Source organism: Schistocerca piceifrons, chromosome 3 (assembly GCF_021461385.2).
Source record: "Schistocerca piceifrons isolate TAMUIC-IGC-003096 chromosome 3, iqSchPice1.1, whole genome shotgun sequence".
Taxonomy (NCBI): domain Eukaryota; kingdom Metazoa; phylum Arthropoda; class Insecta; order Orthoptera; family Acrididae; genus Schistocerca; species Schistocerca piceifrons.
The window spans coordinates 109,142,640-109,162,940 of record NC_060140.1 but is presented as its reverse complement, the minus strand read 5'-3'; the positions used below and the strand labels follow the sequence as shown (position 1 = coordinate 109,162,940).

At 38.3% G+C, this 20,301-nt stretch overlaps 1 protein-coding gene across 1 annotated transcript in view; it reads right to left on the bottom strand.

Moving 5' to 3' along the window:
- Positions 1-20,301, bottom strand: part of LOC124789901 (hemocytin-like) — a 543,737-nt gene that overhangs the window by 224,285 nt on the left and 299,151 nt on the right. The window contains exons 40-41 of the mRNA XM_047257418.1: positions 18,002-18,120; positions 8,196-8,452 (exon numbers count right to left, since the gene is read on the bottom strand). Coding sequence (XP_047113374.1) covers positions 8,196-8,452; positions 18,002-18,120 — 376 coding nt within the window. The remainder of the gene's footprint in view (positions 1-8,195; positions 8,453-18,001; positions 18,121-20,301) is intronic.

Sequence of the window (20,301 nt, the reverse complement as noted above, 5' to 3'; positions counted from 1 at the left end):
TTTAAGGGGCTTTTTCCTAAATCAAAATGGAGCATTATGGTGCTCAGACTACAACGATTTAGCGTTCTTTTTTCCACTTCTTTTAACCCTAATACATTCCATTTGAGATTATTTAATTTCTTGGTCAACTACACTAATCTATCTTCCTTAGAAGTAGTTGAGTTTGTAAGATTGATATTATAATCAATTTAAGCATTGTAAGATTCATGTTGTAATCAATTTAAGCAATCTTGATATAGCAGGTTGTAGGCACAGAAGTAGTTGGGCATGGTCCATGGGATGAAGCCATTATCAAATTCATCTCAATCCGTTACACCCAAGTCATGTCTTAGTGCTTCTAAATTTTAGAGCCTGGAACAAACATCGGCATGTCACCTGATGAGCAAATGCCATCAAAGACACAGCTAATTCTGTCATTTAGCAGCGGTTATCTACACATCTGGTCTAGAGAGTAGCTGACTTTCACTCAGCGTACTATCTGCAATTTGGATTGGTGAATGTGCCACTCATTTTTGTTTCTCATAAAGCAATCCATCAGGATTGTTACCATATGCAAACTAACAGCTATAGAGCCTTCTTGATACCCCCAATTCTCACTATTGTATAATGTAGGGCCACCCTTCAGTTCTTCGTAATGTAACTTTTTGCAGCTAGTAAGTAATCCTAATACATGAAATAGTTGTCTTGGTTCAAGTACCATCAGTGTGAATTATACTATACAACTGATTTAGCATTGGTGCTTCAAGCATGATACTTCGGTGCTACTATCTATCACATATGGAGTGAATAATCACCAGAGAGTTATGCTTTCTACAGGGAAACATGTGGCTTGCCTTGCATCAAGAGCTGCTTCTGTGTGATATATATACCAGATGTCTATGCAAGCTATTCCAAGAACTCAGTTTTTCACTACTCAAAAACCTATCTACTAGGTTAAATATGCAAATAATATCTCTACAGTTATGCCACAACTAGTGGATATTGTATCCATGTATTGTGAAAGATTACTTGCTCAGTGAGATGACGGCACCGATCAGCAATGAGGATACAGGGAAGATGATGGAGCACACCATTCCACTTCCTCACTGACAGATGTAGGCGTATAACAAGGATGGACTCCAACCATTTGAAACAACTGCTGTGAGTGTGGGAATTGTGCTTGTGAGAATGTGTGTGTGTTTTCTGCTTCACAAAAAGGACTCTGTCTGGAAGCTTCAGTATTTTAACACTCTTTTTCATTCTTCCTCTCTGCAGCTCAATGTGTCCTCTATGAGGTGAGTAGCAAGCTACCACTTCTATACAGTTATCAATTCTGTCTTTATTAGATACAGGAAAATAAGATGGTCCTCTTTGCAGAATATGCCTTACTGCAGTCACCAGTAAATGGTATATCAGAAAAATTGATCTACTATTGCAGGTTCAAAGTGGTTAAATATGGGCTCCTCAGTGATGTTTCGACTAAAAAAAATGTCTTGCTTATACAGTAAAGTATGTCCCAAACTACTATCTCTATGACTCTTCTGTAATACCATATCCCAGTTATTTGATCCACCATTCAGTCTGCTGTTCATCGTGCTTTCATATTTCTGCAATCCAATGCATTAAATATCTAGTTCTTACGAGTCTTACAACTCTATCTTAATGTGGCAGCTTTACATGTACATAATTAGCTGCCAAGTGTGACTTTCATTAGTTCATACACAACTCCAGTTCACATGTACCTGGATCAGGCAGAAGTACCTACAACGTATGGATTCATCACTGACAATATTTACATCAGAATAGACTTCATCTCTCATGGGTAATTAAGGACATACTTAGTACCCAACATACTTAAATACATACATAATTACAGACGTTTAGTTATTTTGAATTTTAACATATGTTCACAGTTTGTATGTCAAAAGTTCTGTGACAGTATAAAATGCATTTTCAGCAAACCAGCTACACAGTTTTCTTTGAAATTATTTTCAAGGCATCGGCCACACCAAGGGTGGTAGTTCAACTAAGATTTTTAGAGAGTTGAGGTGAAGGCAATGGCATGATGAACCATCCCTGTTTCTTCTTCTCTTATTATCAAATCTATTCATCAAGAATCAGCAACATTAATGGGCACGGGTCTCTCTGAAGTAAAATATTCCAGAGGTAAACTTGGTTCCAATTCGGATCTCCGGGCGGAACCTACTTCGAAGAGATTCAGGCTGAAAGGAACTTTCAGGCTGGGAACATGGAACGTTAAGAGTTTGAATAGGCCAGGAACTTTCCAGACAGTATTAGATGAATTACATAGATACGTTGTAGACATTACAGCTATTCAAGAAACTCGGTGGCAGAGGGAGGGTAGCATAAAGAGGAGTAACTATACATTTTTCTATGGAGGTGCAGAAGCTCACAGTTTTGGAACAGGTTTCGCAGTACAGAGAAAAGTGCTTCATGCAATCAGAGATATAAGGTTCATTAGTGACCGACTTTCAGTTAAAGTGTTGTCTGGCAGGTGGAATAGACTAGTAGTAATTAATGTACACACACCAACTGAGGACACTGAAGAGGTTGGAGGTTGTTGTTGTTGTTGTTGTTGTTGTGGTCTTCAGTCCTGAGACTAGTTTGATGCAGCTCTCCATGTTACTCTATCCTGTGCAAGCTTTTTTCATCTCCCAGTACCTACTGCAACCCACATCCTTCTGAATCTGCTTAGTGTATTCATCTCTTGGTCTCCCTCTACGATTTTTACCCTCCACGCTGCCCTCCAATACTAAATTGGTGATCCCTTGATGCCTCAGAACATGTCCTACCAACCGATCCCTTCTTCTGGTCAAGTTGTGCCACAAACTTCTCTTCTCCCCAATCCTATTCAATACTTCCTCATTAACTATGTGATCTACCCATCTAATCTTCAGCATTCTTCTGTAGCACCACATTTCGAAAGCTTCTATTCTCTTCTTGTCCAAACTATTTATCGTCCATGTTTCACTTCCATACATGGCTACACTCCATACGAATACTTTCAGAAATGACTTCCTGACACTTAAATCAATACTGGATGTTAACAAATTTCTCTTCTTCAGAAACGCTTTCATTGCCATTGCCAGCCTACATTTTATATCCTCTCTACTTCGACCATCATCAGTTATTTTGCTCCCCAAATAGCAAAACTCCTTTACTACTTTAAGTGCCTCATTTCCTAATCTAATTCCCTCAGCATCACCCGACTTAATTAGACTACATTCCATTATCCTTGTTTTGCTTTTGTTGATGTTCATCTTATATCCTCCTTTCAAGACACTGTCCATTCCATTCAACTGCTCTTCCAAGTCCTTTGCTGTCTCTGACAGAATTACAATGTCATCGGCGAACCTCAAAGTTTTTATTTCTTCTCCATGAATTTTAATACCTACTCCGAATTTTTCTTTTGTTTCCTTTACTGCTTGCTCAAGTTGCTTTATTAATGTCCTTCCTTTTGAAATATGTGCTCTCAACAATCATGTCTTTTGAAACAGCAACATTAACCACCCTTGTGCCATTATCATTTGAAATGTTATGCAAACTTTCTTTCCCAATTGTAGGCCGGAATGATTCCTCCTTCCTTATCTTCGCATTAAAATCACCTATGATTAATTCTGTATCGTACGAGGAGAACTCATCCCACAGTTGATCATTTAACAAGAGGTTGTTAAAGATGACTTTTATGAAAAACTAGATCAACTGTGGGATGAGTTCTCCTCGTACGATACAGAATTAATCATAGGTGATTTTAATGCGAAGATAAGGAAGGAGGAATCATTCCGGCCTACAATTGGGAAAGAAAGTTTGCATAACATTTCAAATGATAATGGCACAAGGGTGGTTAATGTTGCTGTTTCAAAAGACATGATTGTTGAGAGCACATATTTCAAAAGGAAGGACATTCATAAAGCAACTTGGGTCTCTCCGGATGGACACACCTGAAACCAAATTGATCATGTTCTTGTAGATTGGAGATGGCACACTAGTATAGAAAATGTTAGGACTTTCAGGGGAGCTGACTGTGATTCTGATCATTTTCTTGTAGTTGTCAAAGTTCACCAACGGCTATCTACAGCAACATCAAGGTGCACGTGCAGAACTTGTTTGGTTCAACACTGACAAGCTAAATGATGAAAACTTTATAAGAAGGTACATGATAGTAATTTCAAATAGGTTTGATGCTCTCAAGACACACGAAGATCAAGACAAGGATGTAAATAAACAGTGGATCACTGTGAGGAATAATATCAAAGAGGCAGTGAAGGTCACAATAGGTACAATTAAGAAGAACAGGAGGAAACCCTGGTTTTATGAGGAATGTAAGAAATTGGTAGACGAAAGGAGAAAAGCGCGATTAGATTGGGGTAGAATGGGAGACAGAAAACGAGAGGAGTTCTTGAACATGAGAAGTGAAGTTGGTCGTAGGCTACGGGCAAAGAAGAGGGATTATTTGAACAATCAAATTAAAAAAATGGAAACAAACAGTAAAACAAGAAACATTAGGGAACTTTAACTAGACATAAATGAGTATAGGAAGGGGTTCAAGGATAGGACAAATGCACTTTGAGGGGATGCCGGGGGGATACTGACAGACCCCAGTGCTATGTTAAGTAGATGGGGGGCGTATTTTGAGCATATATTAAATGTACACCAGGAAGCAGGAAATGAGCAGGCATACAAAATACATACAGCAGAACCCCCGATACATGAGCCAACATTAAAGGAAGTAAGAGATGCAATCAACAAATTGAAAAACCATAAAGCACCAGGATCAGATTGCATAACTGCAGAATTAGTTAAAAATGGGGGACAGAAATTGGTGGAAGTAGTTCACAAAGTGATAATTAAAGTATGGAACTCAGAGATGATAGCTGAAGAGTGGCAGGAGTCGATTCTAATCTCAGTTTTTAAGAAGGGTGACAAAATGGACTGTAGTAATTATAGAGGGATATCGCTATTACCAGTATGTTCCAAAATTTTCTCGAATATTCTGCTAAGCAGGCTTACACCATATGCAGATGAAATTGTGGGGGATTACCAAGCTGGCTTTCAGAGGAACTGATCAACTATAGACCAAATATTCACCCTGCATCAAATTTTGGAAAAGAAATGGGAATAACAATAAACCAGTTCATAAGCTTTTTATAGATTTTACAAAAGCATATGATTCAGTATTGCAATAAAAATTGTACAGAATTCTTTTGGAACTTGGAATACCAAAGAAGTACGTTAGACTTATAGAAGTGAGTTTGAAAAACACAAAAGGTAGAGTACACGTGGGGAAATTGGAGTCAGAAGAATTTGTAATAAAGAACGGACTTAAGCAGGGAGATGCCCTGTCTCCGCTACTTTTTAATTTAGTCCTAGAATATATTGTACGAATGGCAGCAGATAATTCATAGGGTGTGGAGTTAAATGGAAATATTAAGATATTAGGGTATGCAGATGATCTAAACATCATTACGATAGGAAAGAATCTGTAACAGCAAATGCGAATGTGTTAACCAAGGCTAGTGAAGATGTAGGTCTAAGGATAAGTGAAGACAAAACTAAATACCTGGTTACCACTAGAATGCCAACAGCAGTAGATCAGGAAATGTTAAGAGTTGGAGACACGCAGTTTGAAAAAGTGAAAACATTTAAGTATCTAGGCGTGGACATCACTTCGAGAAATGGGATTGAATCCGAACTGAAGAAGAGATTACGGGCGGGAAATGTGTGCTACTTCTCACTGAATAGATTAGTTTCATCATGGATATTGTCTAGGAATTTAAAGATTAGAATATAAAAAACTACTATTCTACCAGTTATGCTGTATGGATGTGAGACTTGCTCTCTCACTGTGCAAAATGAAAAGTCATTTTGAGTATTTGAAAACAAAATTTTGAGGAAAATTTTCAGAACAAAATGGGATGACATTAGCAGAGAGTGGCAAAAACTGCATAACGAAGAGGTTCATGAACTCTGTTCAAGTCCTGACATAACCAGTATTATTAAATCACGTAGGCTGCGATGGGCGGGTCACGTAGCTCGAATGGATGAGGGCAGGGCAGTGCGCAGAGTACTGGTAGGGCACCTAGAGGGAAAACGTCCTGTGGTGAGACCGAGGTGTAGATGGGAGGACAATGTGAAGGCTGATTTGGGGAGCCTAGGTATTGAAGGTGAATGGAAGGAAATAGCCCAAGACAGGGACGGATGGCGAAAATACTTTGCTGCGGTAATGGACTCTCGAGTCTGGTATGACCAGTGTGAGTGTGAGAGAGTTGACCTTGGATGACTGGGCTGCTTTTACCAGTCTGTCTTGGAATGTCCATTTTATTTTTTATTAGTGCTGTTGAATATCTTCTCTTACTTGAAACTCTTTTACATTCAAATTTCTTTACAGGGTGGTTATAATTAAATTTTTGCTACTTGAGAAGGACCCGCATGAAAAACGAGTGATCATAGGCTAATGAAACTTCATGAAAATATCTGTAAGAACATATGCAGGGGAAGCAATGAATAAACCACTGAAGGAAACGCATTTTAATACCAGCATGAGAGGGTAACATTTGATAACTGAAAACAATGTTTACGTTTCAGGTCACAAATGCTGCTCAATGTGATCACCATCTGCATGCATAACAGCCTGGAACTGCACTACAGATATCATTTCACAATTGTCCGCAGACCTTTGAGCAGTGGACCACGGCATATTCAGCTGATGTGGCACAACTCATGGACTGCTTGAGGATCACACACTGTGTCCAGCATTCTCAACACAGAAATAAAAGTTAGGAAACTAAACATGTAGTTATTAGAGGAAACACAAACAATGAAAATGAGTTACATAATTGCTAATATAATGAAGGTATATACACTGCCCAGCTGTAAATAATTCTCAGCAAGCAAGACACAGTGAGAAAGTATTGATTATGATAATATGGTATGTCATTAAAATCATAATGTTACAACTCACCAAATAGTTGACAAGCTGAGTTCATCAATAGGCACACAAAAAATATTGAGAAAGTTGGTAGCTTTTGGCCAAATCTTTCTTGAGAGCTATTGAGTGCACACACATATGCATATATACATATATATGCACCTGAACAACTACATCACCCTGGATGACTACATTGTGCCAGCACTGTGTCTCAAACAAGGTGAGGGTCTGTGTCAGGCAGAGACAGTGAGGAGAAAGAAGATGGGGAGTGGGAGGGCTAGTTTGGGAAGGGTGTATGACAGCAAGGGCATGGGACGGGAATGAAGCACTGGGGTGAGCTCATTCTGGCTGCAGGAAGAGTGTTCTGTGCACAGTGCCCAATTATGTGGAGGAGTGGTTTGTGAGGCAGAGACAAACAAAGGAAGAGGGAGACTTGGAGAGAGGGGGGAGGGGGGGGGGGGGAAGAGCAGGTTGAATGAAGTTAGAGTCATCAGACAGACATGTAGATGAGTGCGGGGAAGGAATTAGTGGATACTGTAGTCAGGAGAAAAATGAGATCGAAGGATGTGTTGCACGAACAATGCCCATCTATGTAATTCCGAGATTCTGAGGTGCCTTAGTAAGGCCTTCAGCATTATGTGCAATGGATTGCTCATCACTGCAGATAATTTTCTGCAGGTGGCCTTGTTACACCAGAAAGACTTTCTAGTGTGGAAGGGATGACAGATATCAAAATGCAAGTACTGTTAATGATTAGCTAGCTTGATATGGACAGAGGTTCAGATGGAGCTATTGGAGAGATGGTGGTTAACATTCTCTACAGTGGCACATTGGGCTGAAGAGGACCAGGTGAAGTGGAAAGGTACTGAGGCTGTGGAAGAATGAGGATAGAGTGTGTTGGGCCTAGCCAAATTGGTGATACTGCTATGGAACATCTACAAGCAAGACCAGTCTGATACCCTACCCAGCACACTCCCCACAGTCTCTCTCTTCCTCTATTCTATCTTTCTCCCATCCCTCCTTCCAAATCCCCTCCTCCACATCACTGTCCACACTGCACAACTCCCCACAAAAATCCAGAACATGCTTTCCAGTGTCACATTTAATCTTACAATTTGGTAATTACTTACCCTCCTTAAATCACTTATATTTCACCAAGGACTTACTATTACCAAGACTACAAGACTATGATGTATTTGTGGTCATATGTAGAAAAACTCATGGCTACAGTCAGTCAGAAATATTTATATTATTATTGAGCACTAACCTGTTTGAAATACACGCTGGAGGTGACTCTGTCAGTGGTGGTGTTGTGAAAGCTGCAGTAGTGCCTGTATGATCTGTACTTAAGGAAACAGTTGTGTAATTTTTGTGCTGGTTCTCTGATGGCAGTGTAACTGTAGTTCTTTCTTTAGTTGCAATAATAATAGATGGTGTTGTCCCACAGTCCACAGTGAAACACTTGTACTCATTGTTCAAACATTGGCATTTTGTGCAGTTTGACTCATCAACTGTTTCTCCAGGCTACAAAAAAAGAAAAGAAATTGCAATAAATGTTTATTTATTTATTTATTTATTTTATTTATCCATCCATTGACAATAAATATTGTATGGATGTTGTCAAGGGTACATGTAAGTCATTTCAAAGAAATGAGACACAAACAATATATACGTAAAAAAGTACAAAACAAAATAATACAATGAAGTTAATAATAATACAATGAAATTAATATAGCCTATATACATCTCTGCTAGTTATTTTAAATGCATAGTCTGTTTTTCATAACGCTTTAGTTTTGTCCTCCCTAAATGGCAAGTCCTTATATACAACACTGCTTAAGTACATATTTACATCACACAACAGCTGTCCTTTAAGTATGTAAATGTAATGAATGATTAGGTAATGAATGATTAGGTAATGAATGATTAGGTACAGATAGAGTATTTTCCATTTTGCCTTTATAAATATCATCAGAAAAAAGTTATTGACCTACATAGTCATTTACAGAATAAAAACATTGTTCTACTAGAAATTTTTTAAATTCTGTTTTAAATTTGTCATCATCTTCTAACTCCCTGATGTTGACTGGCAGTGCATTGTACAGTTTTGCACCGATATGGCTCACATGCCTTTGTGTATTCCCTCTTTTTGTTCACTGAGTATGGAGTGCTGCGCTATTATGGGTATTGTAGTTATGAAAGTTGGCATTTGTCTGAAAATCTGCAATGTGGGTCCCGACATACAATACACATTTGTATATGTATAATGATGGTATAGTAAGTATTCTAAGCTTTTTGAATATGGGTTTGCAGTGTGTCTGTGGATGACTGTGAGTTATTATTCGGATGGCCATGGCCTCTTCTGCAACAAAAAAAATTTGTTTTAGGCACCCTGTTGTGGAACCCCAAAATATTATTCCATATGTGGCAAGAGATTGAAAACAGCTGAAATATGCCATTCTGGCACCCTCTGAGGTACAAACATTTGCAATAATTCTGAGGGCAAAACAGGCTGAATTAAGTTTCTGTGCAAGTTTTATTATGTGGTCATTAAAATTTAAGTTTTCATCCACATGAATCCCCAGCAATTTTGTGATGTCACTCTGTCTAAGGCTTTGTCACCCCACACCAGATCGAGATTTACATTTTGACATCTTTTCCCAAACTGCATATAATTTGTTTTATTTACATTCAATGTCAGCCTGTTTGCATTGAACCAAGAGTGGATGTAATTTAGTACTTTATCAGCAGCTGTTGGTAGCAATTGCTTTGGTGCACTTGTTATCACACTAGTATCATCTGCAAATATTATTGCTTTGGCTGCATCATCTGAGGTGTGAAAATCATTTATATAGACAAGAAACAATATGGGCCCTAGGATGCTGCCTTGTGGTACTCCTATTTCTACATTTTTTGCCTCTGATACTGAATTTATTTTGTGGTTGGATTAAGTTGATGTCAGTCCTACAAACTGTGTTCTGTTTTTTAGGTATGATTCAAACCATTTTTTTCCTATCCCATGTATACCCAACGCTTCCAATTCTTCTAAAAGAATGTCCTGGTTCACAGTGTCAAAAGCTTTGGAGAGGTCTAAATTTACTCCTAGTACACTATAATCTTTTTCTAGATTTTTGATTATTTGTTCAGTGTAGCACATTACTGCTGTTTTGGTATTTTTACGTGCTTGGAAGCCATGCTGATTTCTGTTTAGTAAATTATGGTCATTTAGATATTTGTTGATTCAGTGCTTCATCAGTTTTTCTAATATTTTTGAAAATGCTGGGAGGATAGATATTGGACAATAGTTTTTTACCTTATACTTGTCGCCGTTTTTAAATAATGGCTTCACTTCTGAAATTTTCAGCCTTCTTAACACTATATTATGTTTTTTAAGTTGAATGCTATCATGATGCATTAATTTCAAGAGGAACACATCATCAAAAACATATTAATGCTGAGAATTATAGTATCTATATCTACATCTATATCCCAAAACTCATATTACAATTTGAATTATAGGTAATGTCATGTGCCAATTTCTCCATTCTGTAATGTTGATAAGCCTCCATGTGAGTAATAATTTCTTTCATTTATGGCCATGGTCATTTCACAAGATGTATATGGGAGAAAGTAATATGTTACCTCATTATTCTTGGAGCACATACTCTCAGAATTTTAACAGTACACTTCTCCATGAGATATAATGTTTCTCTTGTATATTTAATGATACTGCAAGGAAATGATTTTTTTAGGTGGGAAATGGGGGTTTGTTGTCATCAGTCTTCTAGTCTACTTCCTCTCCTCAGATCAAGGTCTGCAATTGATATAAGTAGACTTATTTCAGCAAGGAACGCCCTCTTTGACTGAGCTGATCTGCTTCGTATGTACTCCTTGCTTCATCTATTACTTTTCTTCCATGGTGGCATTTCATCTGCCTTTGGCACCTTCACGATTGTTTAGCTTATGCGGTTTTGAAAGTCAGATAGTGTGTCTCCAGCCTACTCTCTTAAATAATCATTTGGTTTCCACACTCCCCAATAATTTTAAAAGTTCCATAAGAATGTTATCTCTCCCTTCAGCCTCATTTCTTTGCAGTCCTTCACTGCTATGTTGCTGTGTTACACTCCATCCCTAATATTTTAATCCTCTATTTCTTCAAAATTGACATCCATTTTCTGTCCCTCCAAGTCATCCACAATCTACTTTTCACACCTATCTACTCTCTCCTCTGTTTTTAATAGTGGAATTCCATTTTCCACTCTTAATGTTGACACCCTTTCATTTAATTTCACTGAGAGTTATTTCGACTTCTCAGGCTACATTGGCACAGGAATTAAAACGAATCATGTAACAGTATTGCATATGTCATTAGTAGGAAAGCAGATGATGTCTCTCATATAGAGTATGCTAGTGAGAGAATAACTGAACTATGGAGAAAGGTAAGCAGAAAGATACTGGCTGCTGTTCAGGTTTATGCACCACTATCAGAGTGGATTCAAGAGAAAAAAGACAGTTTCCTTAGATATATGGAAAGCATGTAGAGATTGAAAACACAATAGTAATGGAAGATAGTCCTACTGGCATTGGAACCAGGGACAGAGAAGGTGAATATCTTTTAGATTTCTGTCTGTGGAATAGCCTTGTCATTAAGAGCACCTATTTCAGTAAACAGTTCAGTGACAGAATCACAAGCATTATAGTTGGGAGGAGGAACCGTGATTCTTGACTGATTATGTCATATCTAGTAAAGAACCAGGACTCATTACACTAATGTTAAATTCCTCCCTGGGGAAAGTTTAGCCAATGATCACAGGCTGCTTTCTACCACTCTGAGAACTATCCCAACACAAAAGGTGCAAACCCAATATAAAATTTTGGGAACTGGAGGAAGAGGAGAGAGAAGAGGAAGAAGAATGGGTAAATGTTCCTCAGTTTTCTTGCCATATCATATTTGTTTGTAATTATCAATCTAATAGGCTGCGTAGTATTTTCATATGTAATGGCAGAATTATGTATGGAGATGTCATGAAGGCACAGAAATTCCAAATAACAAAAAAGACGTATTGATGTGCACAGTGGAGGAACATTAGTAGCAACACTGATTCCATTGGATGACAATTCTCTGTAGCCTTTCAGTACTGAGCACTCATTTCTATATAACACTTATAGCCACAGTCCCAGCTGAAGTTGCTATTGCATATTCTGACTGGTGATAGATAGGAACATAACTGAATGTACAGCGTCAAACAACAGAAAATCCCGGATGGAATACAGACAATGTGATGAAAAGGATACATTGCTACCATATGCCAAAGGTGTTCAGTTGTAGACAGGCACGCCAAAATGACTGCTAAACAAGTAAGATTTTGGCCAAAAGGCCTTCTTCTGACTTAGCCAACACACACACCCACACATGACCAATGTCTCTGATTGCCAAGGCCAGGATTAACTGAAAGTACTACACAGTCTATTAGTATGACTGTTCATCATAATCTTGGACAGTTTCCAGCCTCTGGACCAGTCTGTATGGAACATAGGCCTCTCCATCATCTACTGTCTCGCCACCATCTCTCTGTCTTCACCTTGGTCCAGTCTTCTCCTTTCTTCTGGACACATTCCTCTACTCCTTTCAGCCATCTGTCTCTCAGTCTTCCTCTTCATCTCTTTCCTTCCAGTTTCATCTCGTGTATCCTCCTGGGTATCCTCTTCTCCTCCATTCTCTTAACGTGTCCATGCCATCTCTGCCTTGATTTCTCTATCTCCTACTGTAATGGTTCCACCCTAATTAACTCTCTGTTCTTCTCATTTCTTAAAATGTCTATCTTTGTCACTCTAATACTGTTTCTCAAGAATTTCATCTCATTAGCATGTACTTTGCTTTTCTCTCTTCCCTTCATAACCCAGGTTTCTGATGCATATGTCTGGATTGGGACATAGTATGACCGGTAATAGCCTTTTTATTGAATTGGGGTACATCCTTGCTCCATATCAGGCTTCTGACACTCTTCTGAAATGCTTCTGCTTTATGACTGTTGCCTTCCAATAATAACAGAAGAAGTCATTGAAAATGTGTATACACAAACAAATCTGATGTGGTGAGAAAACCAAGAAATATCTATCCAAAAATGTCACTGCATAAACTATTTTCTCAAATGGGATGAATATCAATAGAATATTTGTGAGCAATTACCCAGAAGTGAAACAGAGACTGGAGAAGAGGAGTGGACAAAATTCCATGAAGTCTTTGTTGGTACTTCATGAGACATTGTGGGAAGGAAAAGCGAGTACATAATATGTCATAAAAGTTCAGGACATGCCAAAAAAGAAAAGTGTAAGGAGAATCAGAAAGGTGGAGAAAATAACATGGGCAGGCTTAGAGAATTAGAGAAAAAATAGAGAGACCTGAAACTCAAAGAAAATGAGTAATTAAGTCAGAAAAAGAAAAAAGTTGGACAGTTTTTGCAGAAACTGGAAGAAGACTGCAAAAAGCATAAGAAACTGATGTACAGAATTGAGAAAGATAAAGGTATACACTTGCTCAAATAATTTGTCACGAGAAAAAGGGGGGAATCTTCACATTGAGGTACAAGACACACAAAAAGAGATGAAGAAGCATTTCATAGAGATGAACACTGAAAAGGATCTAACAGAGAAAGAACCTGGAAAATCAGAAACTCTGAAAAAGAGGAAATTAAGAGACATGCCATTGGCTTGGTCTGAAGTTGAAAATGCCTTGAAGAGCAAGAATAATGGGAAATCACAATATACAGATGACGTAAGAGCGGACATGATCAAACCTAATGACTGTGCAGAGTTATAAAGATCATTCAGAAACAAGAGAAAGCCACACTAGACTGTACCAAAGGTGTAATTGTTCCCAGCTTCAAAAAAAGGAAGCATAGCACCTATAGTAGAACTACACCCTTCTTACGTTGATGGAGCAAATCACTGTACGCTGTTTAAGAACCGTTGCTTAACCATAGCTTGAGGACAAACAGTATGGATTTAGAGGCAACAGGACAACAGGCTAATTTTTGCTGTTAGAGTAATAGTGGGAAAATACCAGGAGAAAGGAAGAGATCTCATTTTTGTCTTCCTAGATTAAGAAAACACCAATGAAAATTTGCCAAGAGACAAATTATGGGAATGTCCGGTAAGAGGAAATGAACGACAGTCTCTTATTTGGAAATTTTTTTTTACAACAAATGAAAGAGCTGCACCTGGATAGGAGATAGTTATTCTGACCAGTTTACCACAAGCAAAGTAGTTCAGCAAACAGTCACTATTTCTGTTCATCACTGTGGTGAATGAATTAAATGCATTTTCAGGTATTGTGGTGTAGTGGGAAAGAAAGTAAGAAGTAATATAACAAAAAACTAAATTCTCAGGAACAAAAAACTGAAACAGTTTCAGTGGGGGACTAACCTGGAATTTTTGTCCAATGGAGAGATCATCCTGATTAACCCCCCGCCCTCCCTCCTGCCCCCGCCTTGCCCCAAGACACATTTCCTGTGAATAAACACTATCCATTATCTAGTTCTTTCCATTGCAGGCTAATATCTTTCATGCAGATTCTTGAACACTGCTTGTTATGTGAGGATCAGCATTATCCTATTGAGATGCAAGTTCCTTTGTACCATCTAATTGTCTCCATATGACAAATTTTCTGCCAAATGGCAAACCCTGGTGTCTATGAACAAGTTAATTTGTAGAGGATGTCTTTCATTTGGTGCTTTTTACTGTGTCTTGCACAATGTAGTATGTGCACATTGAGCACAGTGCAGTTGACCCATATTAACTTAAGAGTAGAAAGTGGTACACCCATAGGAGTGTTCCTTTTCTTCTTATAGTGACCTTTATCTTAAATATGATATAATTATCTCTTGCATAATGTTAACTGATGGAATATAAGCAAAGATAAAATCTACACCATTGCTAGCACATCTAATTCTTATTTAGTACTGTTTCTCACTTGATTATCCACTAAGTTCCATATATTTTCTAAATTACCTTAATGATCCTGCAATTTTCATAACAATGAGTTATTCAAATGTCTCGTGGTAAAACATCTGACAGATAATAATAAGGAAACTCAATATTTAGATTGTTTACCACTTAAGTAGCAAAATTACATAAGATCAAACAATGGAAAATCCAGGATGGAATGTACCAATATTATGAGAAGGAAAGTTGCTACTCACCATATAGCGGAGATGTTGAGTCGCAGATAGGCACAACAAAAAGACTTCCACAATTATAGTTTTCGGCCAATGGCCTTCATCAACAGTAGGCACACGTACGTGGATCCATACACATTCATACAAAGGCAACTCGAACACACGATTGCAGTCTCAGGCAACTGAAACCACATTGTGAGCAGCAGCACCAGTGCATGATGGGGAGTGGCTACTCAGTGAGGGTAAGGAGAAGGCTGGGATGGGGAGGGGGAGGGGGAGGGATAGTATAGTAGGGTTGCGGACAGTGAAGTGCTGCAAGTTTGATGGAGAGCAGGAGAGAGGTGGTGACGGGAGAGGGGGGGGGGAGTAGCAGAAAAAGAGATAAATAAATAAAAAGAACCCCTTTGTTAGTCACTGCCCTCACCAATCCAGCCCCTTCCCTGCTCCCATTCAAGCACTACACAGCTGTCATTCCACCACCACATCCAGTCTTTTTATTTATTTCTCTCCTTTTCTGCTAGTCCCCCCACCCCTTACCCCCTCTTCCCTTCCCACCATCTAACCTGCAGCATTTCACTGTATGCCACCCCCACCATACTATTCCCCCCCCCCCCCCCCCCCCACACCAATCTCCTCCTTACACCCATCCAGTCGCCACTCCCATCATGCACTGGTGCTGAGACTGCAGTCGTGTGTGTCAGTTTTGTATGTGTGTGTGTGTGTGTGTGTGTGTGTGTGTGTGTGTGTGTGTGTGTGTGTGTGTGTGTGTGCGTGCACATGCTCATATATGTGTCTATTATTGATGAAGGCCATTGGCCAAAAGCTTAAAGTGTGAAAGTCTTTTTGTTGTGCCTATCTGTGATTCAGCATCTCCGCTACATGGTGAGTAACAACTTTCCTTCTCATAATAAAATTACATAAGAGCGTTGTCTAACACGCTCATATATGTGTCTATTATTGACGAAGGCCATTGGCCAAAAGCTTAAAGTGTGAAAGTCTTTTTGTTGTCCCTAAAGTGTGAAAGTCTTTTTGTTGTGCCTATCTGTGTTCAGCATCTCCGCTACAATGTGAGTAACAACTTTCCTTCTCATAATAAAATTACATAAGAGCGTTGTCTAACAGAGAACTGCGGGAAGTATAAGATCTGAAGCTCTCACGTCAAGCTGGTTCTTCTTTCTCATAACGTTAAATCGGAAACTACAAGAAAAGGACTGAGGAGGGAAATAGTTGAGAAAAAAAGAAATAAGAATGGGGAGAGTTGACCAATATGTGCAAATTTCAGGTTAAAAATGTTGCACAGTAGATGAAAAGTGATAAAATGGAGCAACAACAACAGCACTACCAATTCTCAAAGAAGTTTTGGAATTTCTGCAGATTATCATTTTCTTCTGAGCACTAAATTTTAATTAGGCACCTACCAATCATTTTACAATGAATTTATACAGGCACAAGCACAGTTTACTACCAATATGCAAGCATTTAGCAAAAGAACAAAAGTAATCACACTCCTTGGGGGTGTAGCTGATGGTGGAAATGGAAAACTCAGCTGTCCAAAAGGTTGCAACTCATTGTGGCCTTCAATGTTTTCTCCAGTTTATGCTGAGAGCGAACAGCGGAAATTACACGCTTCCATCCACTGCCTGACTGGCCACTATCACAGTCTTTTGCAATGCTTACCTCAATGGATTTTTTAATAGTGGGGTGCCGAATCAACATTGCTGTGGCCAAAATATTTTTTTCTCATACCTGCTGGAAACACAGTGTTAAGCAGTGGTACACTTAGCAGTTAGGAAAAGGCAAGTGCAGCATTGGTGTTCATTGGAATGCTCTTCCACAGTACATGTACCCCAATCAATATGAGCCACATCACACTGCAAAGGAGTATTCTACACCCCAACGTTCTGCAACACCAACTCATCCTTTACTAATCCCTGAGTGTCTGCAATTTTAGCTGGTGAGAGAAGAGTCACTTAAACTTTCAATTTATGCTTGCGTTGTACGAAATGTAGTCCACATATGGAGCCAAATTTGTAGATTTTGTCATTATGCTATCAACTACTTCCACTAGCTGTGTTTGATTGCTAGTGCCCTGTCAATGTGTTAAATGGAATATCCACTTTCTCTTAATACTGTTTTTGGGTGGGCAAGTGTCCTGGTCAAAATTACATGCACCAGAAAATGTATGTGCAGTAAGCACATGTGTTTTGCTGGAAATGACAACTCAAAGACTGTAAATACAAATAACAGTGTGTGGATTATGATTAACTGAATTTCCCAGAGAGCCATCATTGATCCATCTGACCAGAATGTCCAGGAATGGCAAAAAGCCTTTCTTTGCTGTTTCCATGGTGAACTGGATACTCCTATGAATTAAGTTAAATGCTACAGGAACTCAATAATGTCTTTTCTACACAGTGCTTCACTGTGAAAATATTGTCAGCATACCTCCAACAAATGCTCAATTTGAAGACTGTTCACTTACAAAAGGATTTTCTGTAGCCTGTACATCATCCTGTTCAAAAGATAAAATAAGTTGAGAAAAGAGCATACTAGAACAAAATAGTGATGTCCACTGAACACTTCCCCTATGATGTGAGTAGTAAAGAAATCCACTATTAAAAACAAACAACTGGGTCTTTAGTATTAATAAAACACCAAAATATTACACAATCCTTTAAACTAAAAATTTTAAGTTTTTTGATGAAGTCTTTTTCGTGATTATACTTGAGACCTTATAAGAGTTGAAATAGTTTCATTCATAGTAAAAACAGCTACACATTTTAGTACAACTGTATATCTTATCACTTGGAACCAGAAGTGTTCATATTCTATGCATGAAGTTTCTGGATTAGAATATTTTAGAAAACAAAGCAATGACACTTGATTGCATTCTCACCCTTATATAAATCCCTTGGTCAGACAAACAAGTGCAGTCTTCTTTCTTGACACAGGTTTCCCTATCTCTCATTAGGTAGCCAGGCGGACAACCATTCTTGATCTTTTCAGGTACACATCCTGTTGATAATTTTTGCTTATTAAATACAGAAGAAGAATTTATAAACATCAAGACAATCATTTTTTATTAACTTTGAGGAAGTACATGACTATCATTGAGGAACTGAGTTACTCAGGCACATTTTAAGAAAACAAACTTGTTCCACTATTATCTAGATTTTCAACAAAATGAATAGCACTTAAGTACACATAAAATAAGCAAAAAATTGGCAGTTCCAAATCTTTTAAAGAAACTAAGTCTTTATCATTTCTATTGCCTTAAATGCATACACTAGTTGGAAGCACCAAGAAGGACATAAAAAGCAGACTAACACACACAAAGAGTGCATTATTCACTAAAATAAGTCTGCTAGTATCAAACATCGGCCATAATCTGAGAAAGAAATTTATGAGAATTTACATTTGGAGTGCAGAATTGTATGATAGTGAATGATGGACTGTAGGAAAAGTGTAAAAGAAGAGAATCAAAGTATTTGATACATGGTGGTGCAGAAGGATGTTGAAAATCACGGTGACTGGTAAGATAAGGAATGAGGTTTTCCACAGAACTGGTAAAGAAAGGAAAGTACGGGAAACCATTACAAGAAGAAGGGACATTATGATAACACAAGTGCTGACACATCAGGGAATAACTTTCATGGTAATTGGGGGAGCTGTATAGGGTGAAAACTGTAGGGTTAGGCAGAGACTGGAATACTTCCAACAAATAACTGAGGACATTGGGTGTAAATTCTACTCTGAGATGAAGAGTGTGGCACAAGAGAGGAATTCATGGCAGGCTGCATCAAACCAGCCAACAGACTTATGATACATGCATGTCTGAGTGTTGCAGCAGCTACTGAGTGGCACTGTTGCACGGCAGCAGCAGCCTAACAGCGCAGCATTGGTCAGAAACTGAGACAGGGAAATTTGGACAGAGTAGAAATGGCCAACAAATGTTTACCAAATTTTTGTTGCCTGTGAGCTACTGACTGATTGAGAGCAAGTCATGCAACCACAGTGACAATACAGCAAGGTACAATTTTCACTTTCACACCATTCTGCATACTTTATGCCAGAAGACACAAAGCTCAAGAGGTGATTAATACTGTGTTCTGTGTGTCTAAGTGCTGCGCATCAGCCTGATAAAGGGGAGTGGTTGCTTTCCTCTTATTTTACATACTTAATCTAAGTATGTGAATGATATATTTCACCCTAAATTTTTATTTGTGGCATATCACACTACTGAGCATGTAATAGGTTTATACAGTACCCAAGATGTGAAGCCCTTCCAACAACAATTTCTTGTAATATAGATAAGCTATTTTGTAAAAGAAGATCCTGTTGAATATGTCAACTGATTAACAGGAAATGCTGCAGACTCTAAAAACAGAATTGTAGGCAAAATGATATTAATGTCCATTATGGAAGTTTGAGTTGTGCTGAAGAGAGCCCTATGAATTTGCTCCTGACTATCTGAGAGGTGTGAAATGATAGTTTTCTTGTGGAGTGGGAAAAGGGATGGCAGTGATGGGAGTCGTGAGATTATTTGAAGGAGGAAAAGGAACTGAGGAATGTTTAGCTAGTAAGGAGTTTGTTTGGAATGCTTATATGTTAGATGAGCATATGAAGTACCCAAACTGGTTATCCAAAGTGGGAACATGACCCTCATTGGCACTGGAAAGGAAAATTTGTTGCACAGAACAAGTCATGGGGACCTTAATACAGACTACAGGAGATTTCACAACAGATCTCATTTTAGTAAAGTAAATAATGGTGCACAAGGTGTCGTGTATTAGTTGCTGCAGAACAAACATGGCTGGTAGGTGAAGACAACTCTCACACCTAAACTGATCCATAAGCCTGTAAAAAAGTGGTTCATAAATATTTTGGTACATCAATGAAGGGTTCATAAGAAATATGACTAATCATTTAACAGATTCATGTTAGGGTTAGTGTGAGTATTGGAAAATTTTGTGTCACAAGTGAAGTTAATGCTAGGATGTAAGGTTTCATTTATTATGTTTATTGCACAAAATTGTGAGAATGGATAGATGGTAACTTTAGTTAGATTTTTACTCATTCAGTTGTGGTACAAGGTGGGGCACAGATAATGCACATTTTTCACCACTTAATAACTTTATACTGTTTTACTTGCAGAAAAAAAATGTTTTACAGTAAATAATAATATTTTATTGCATT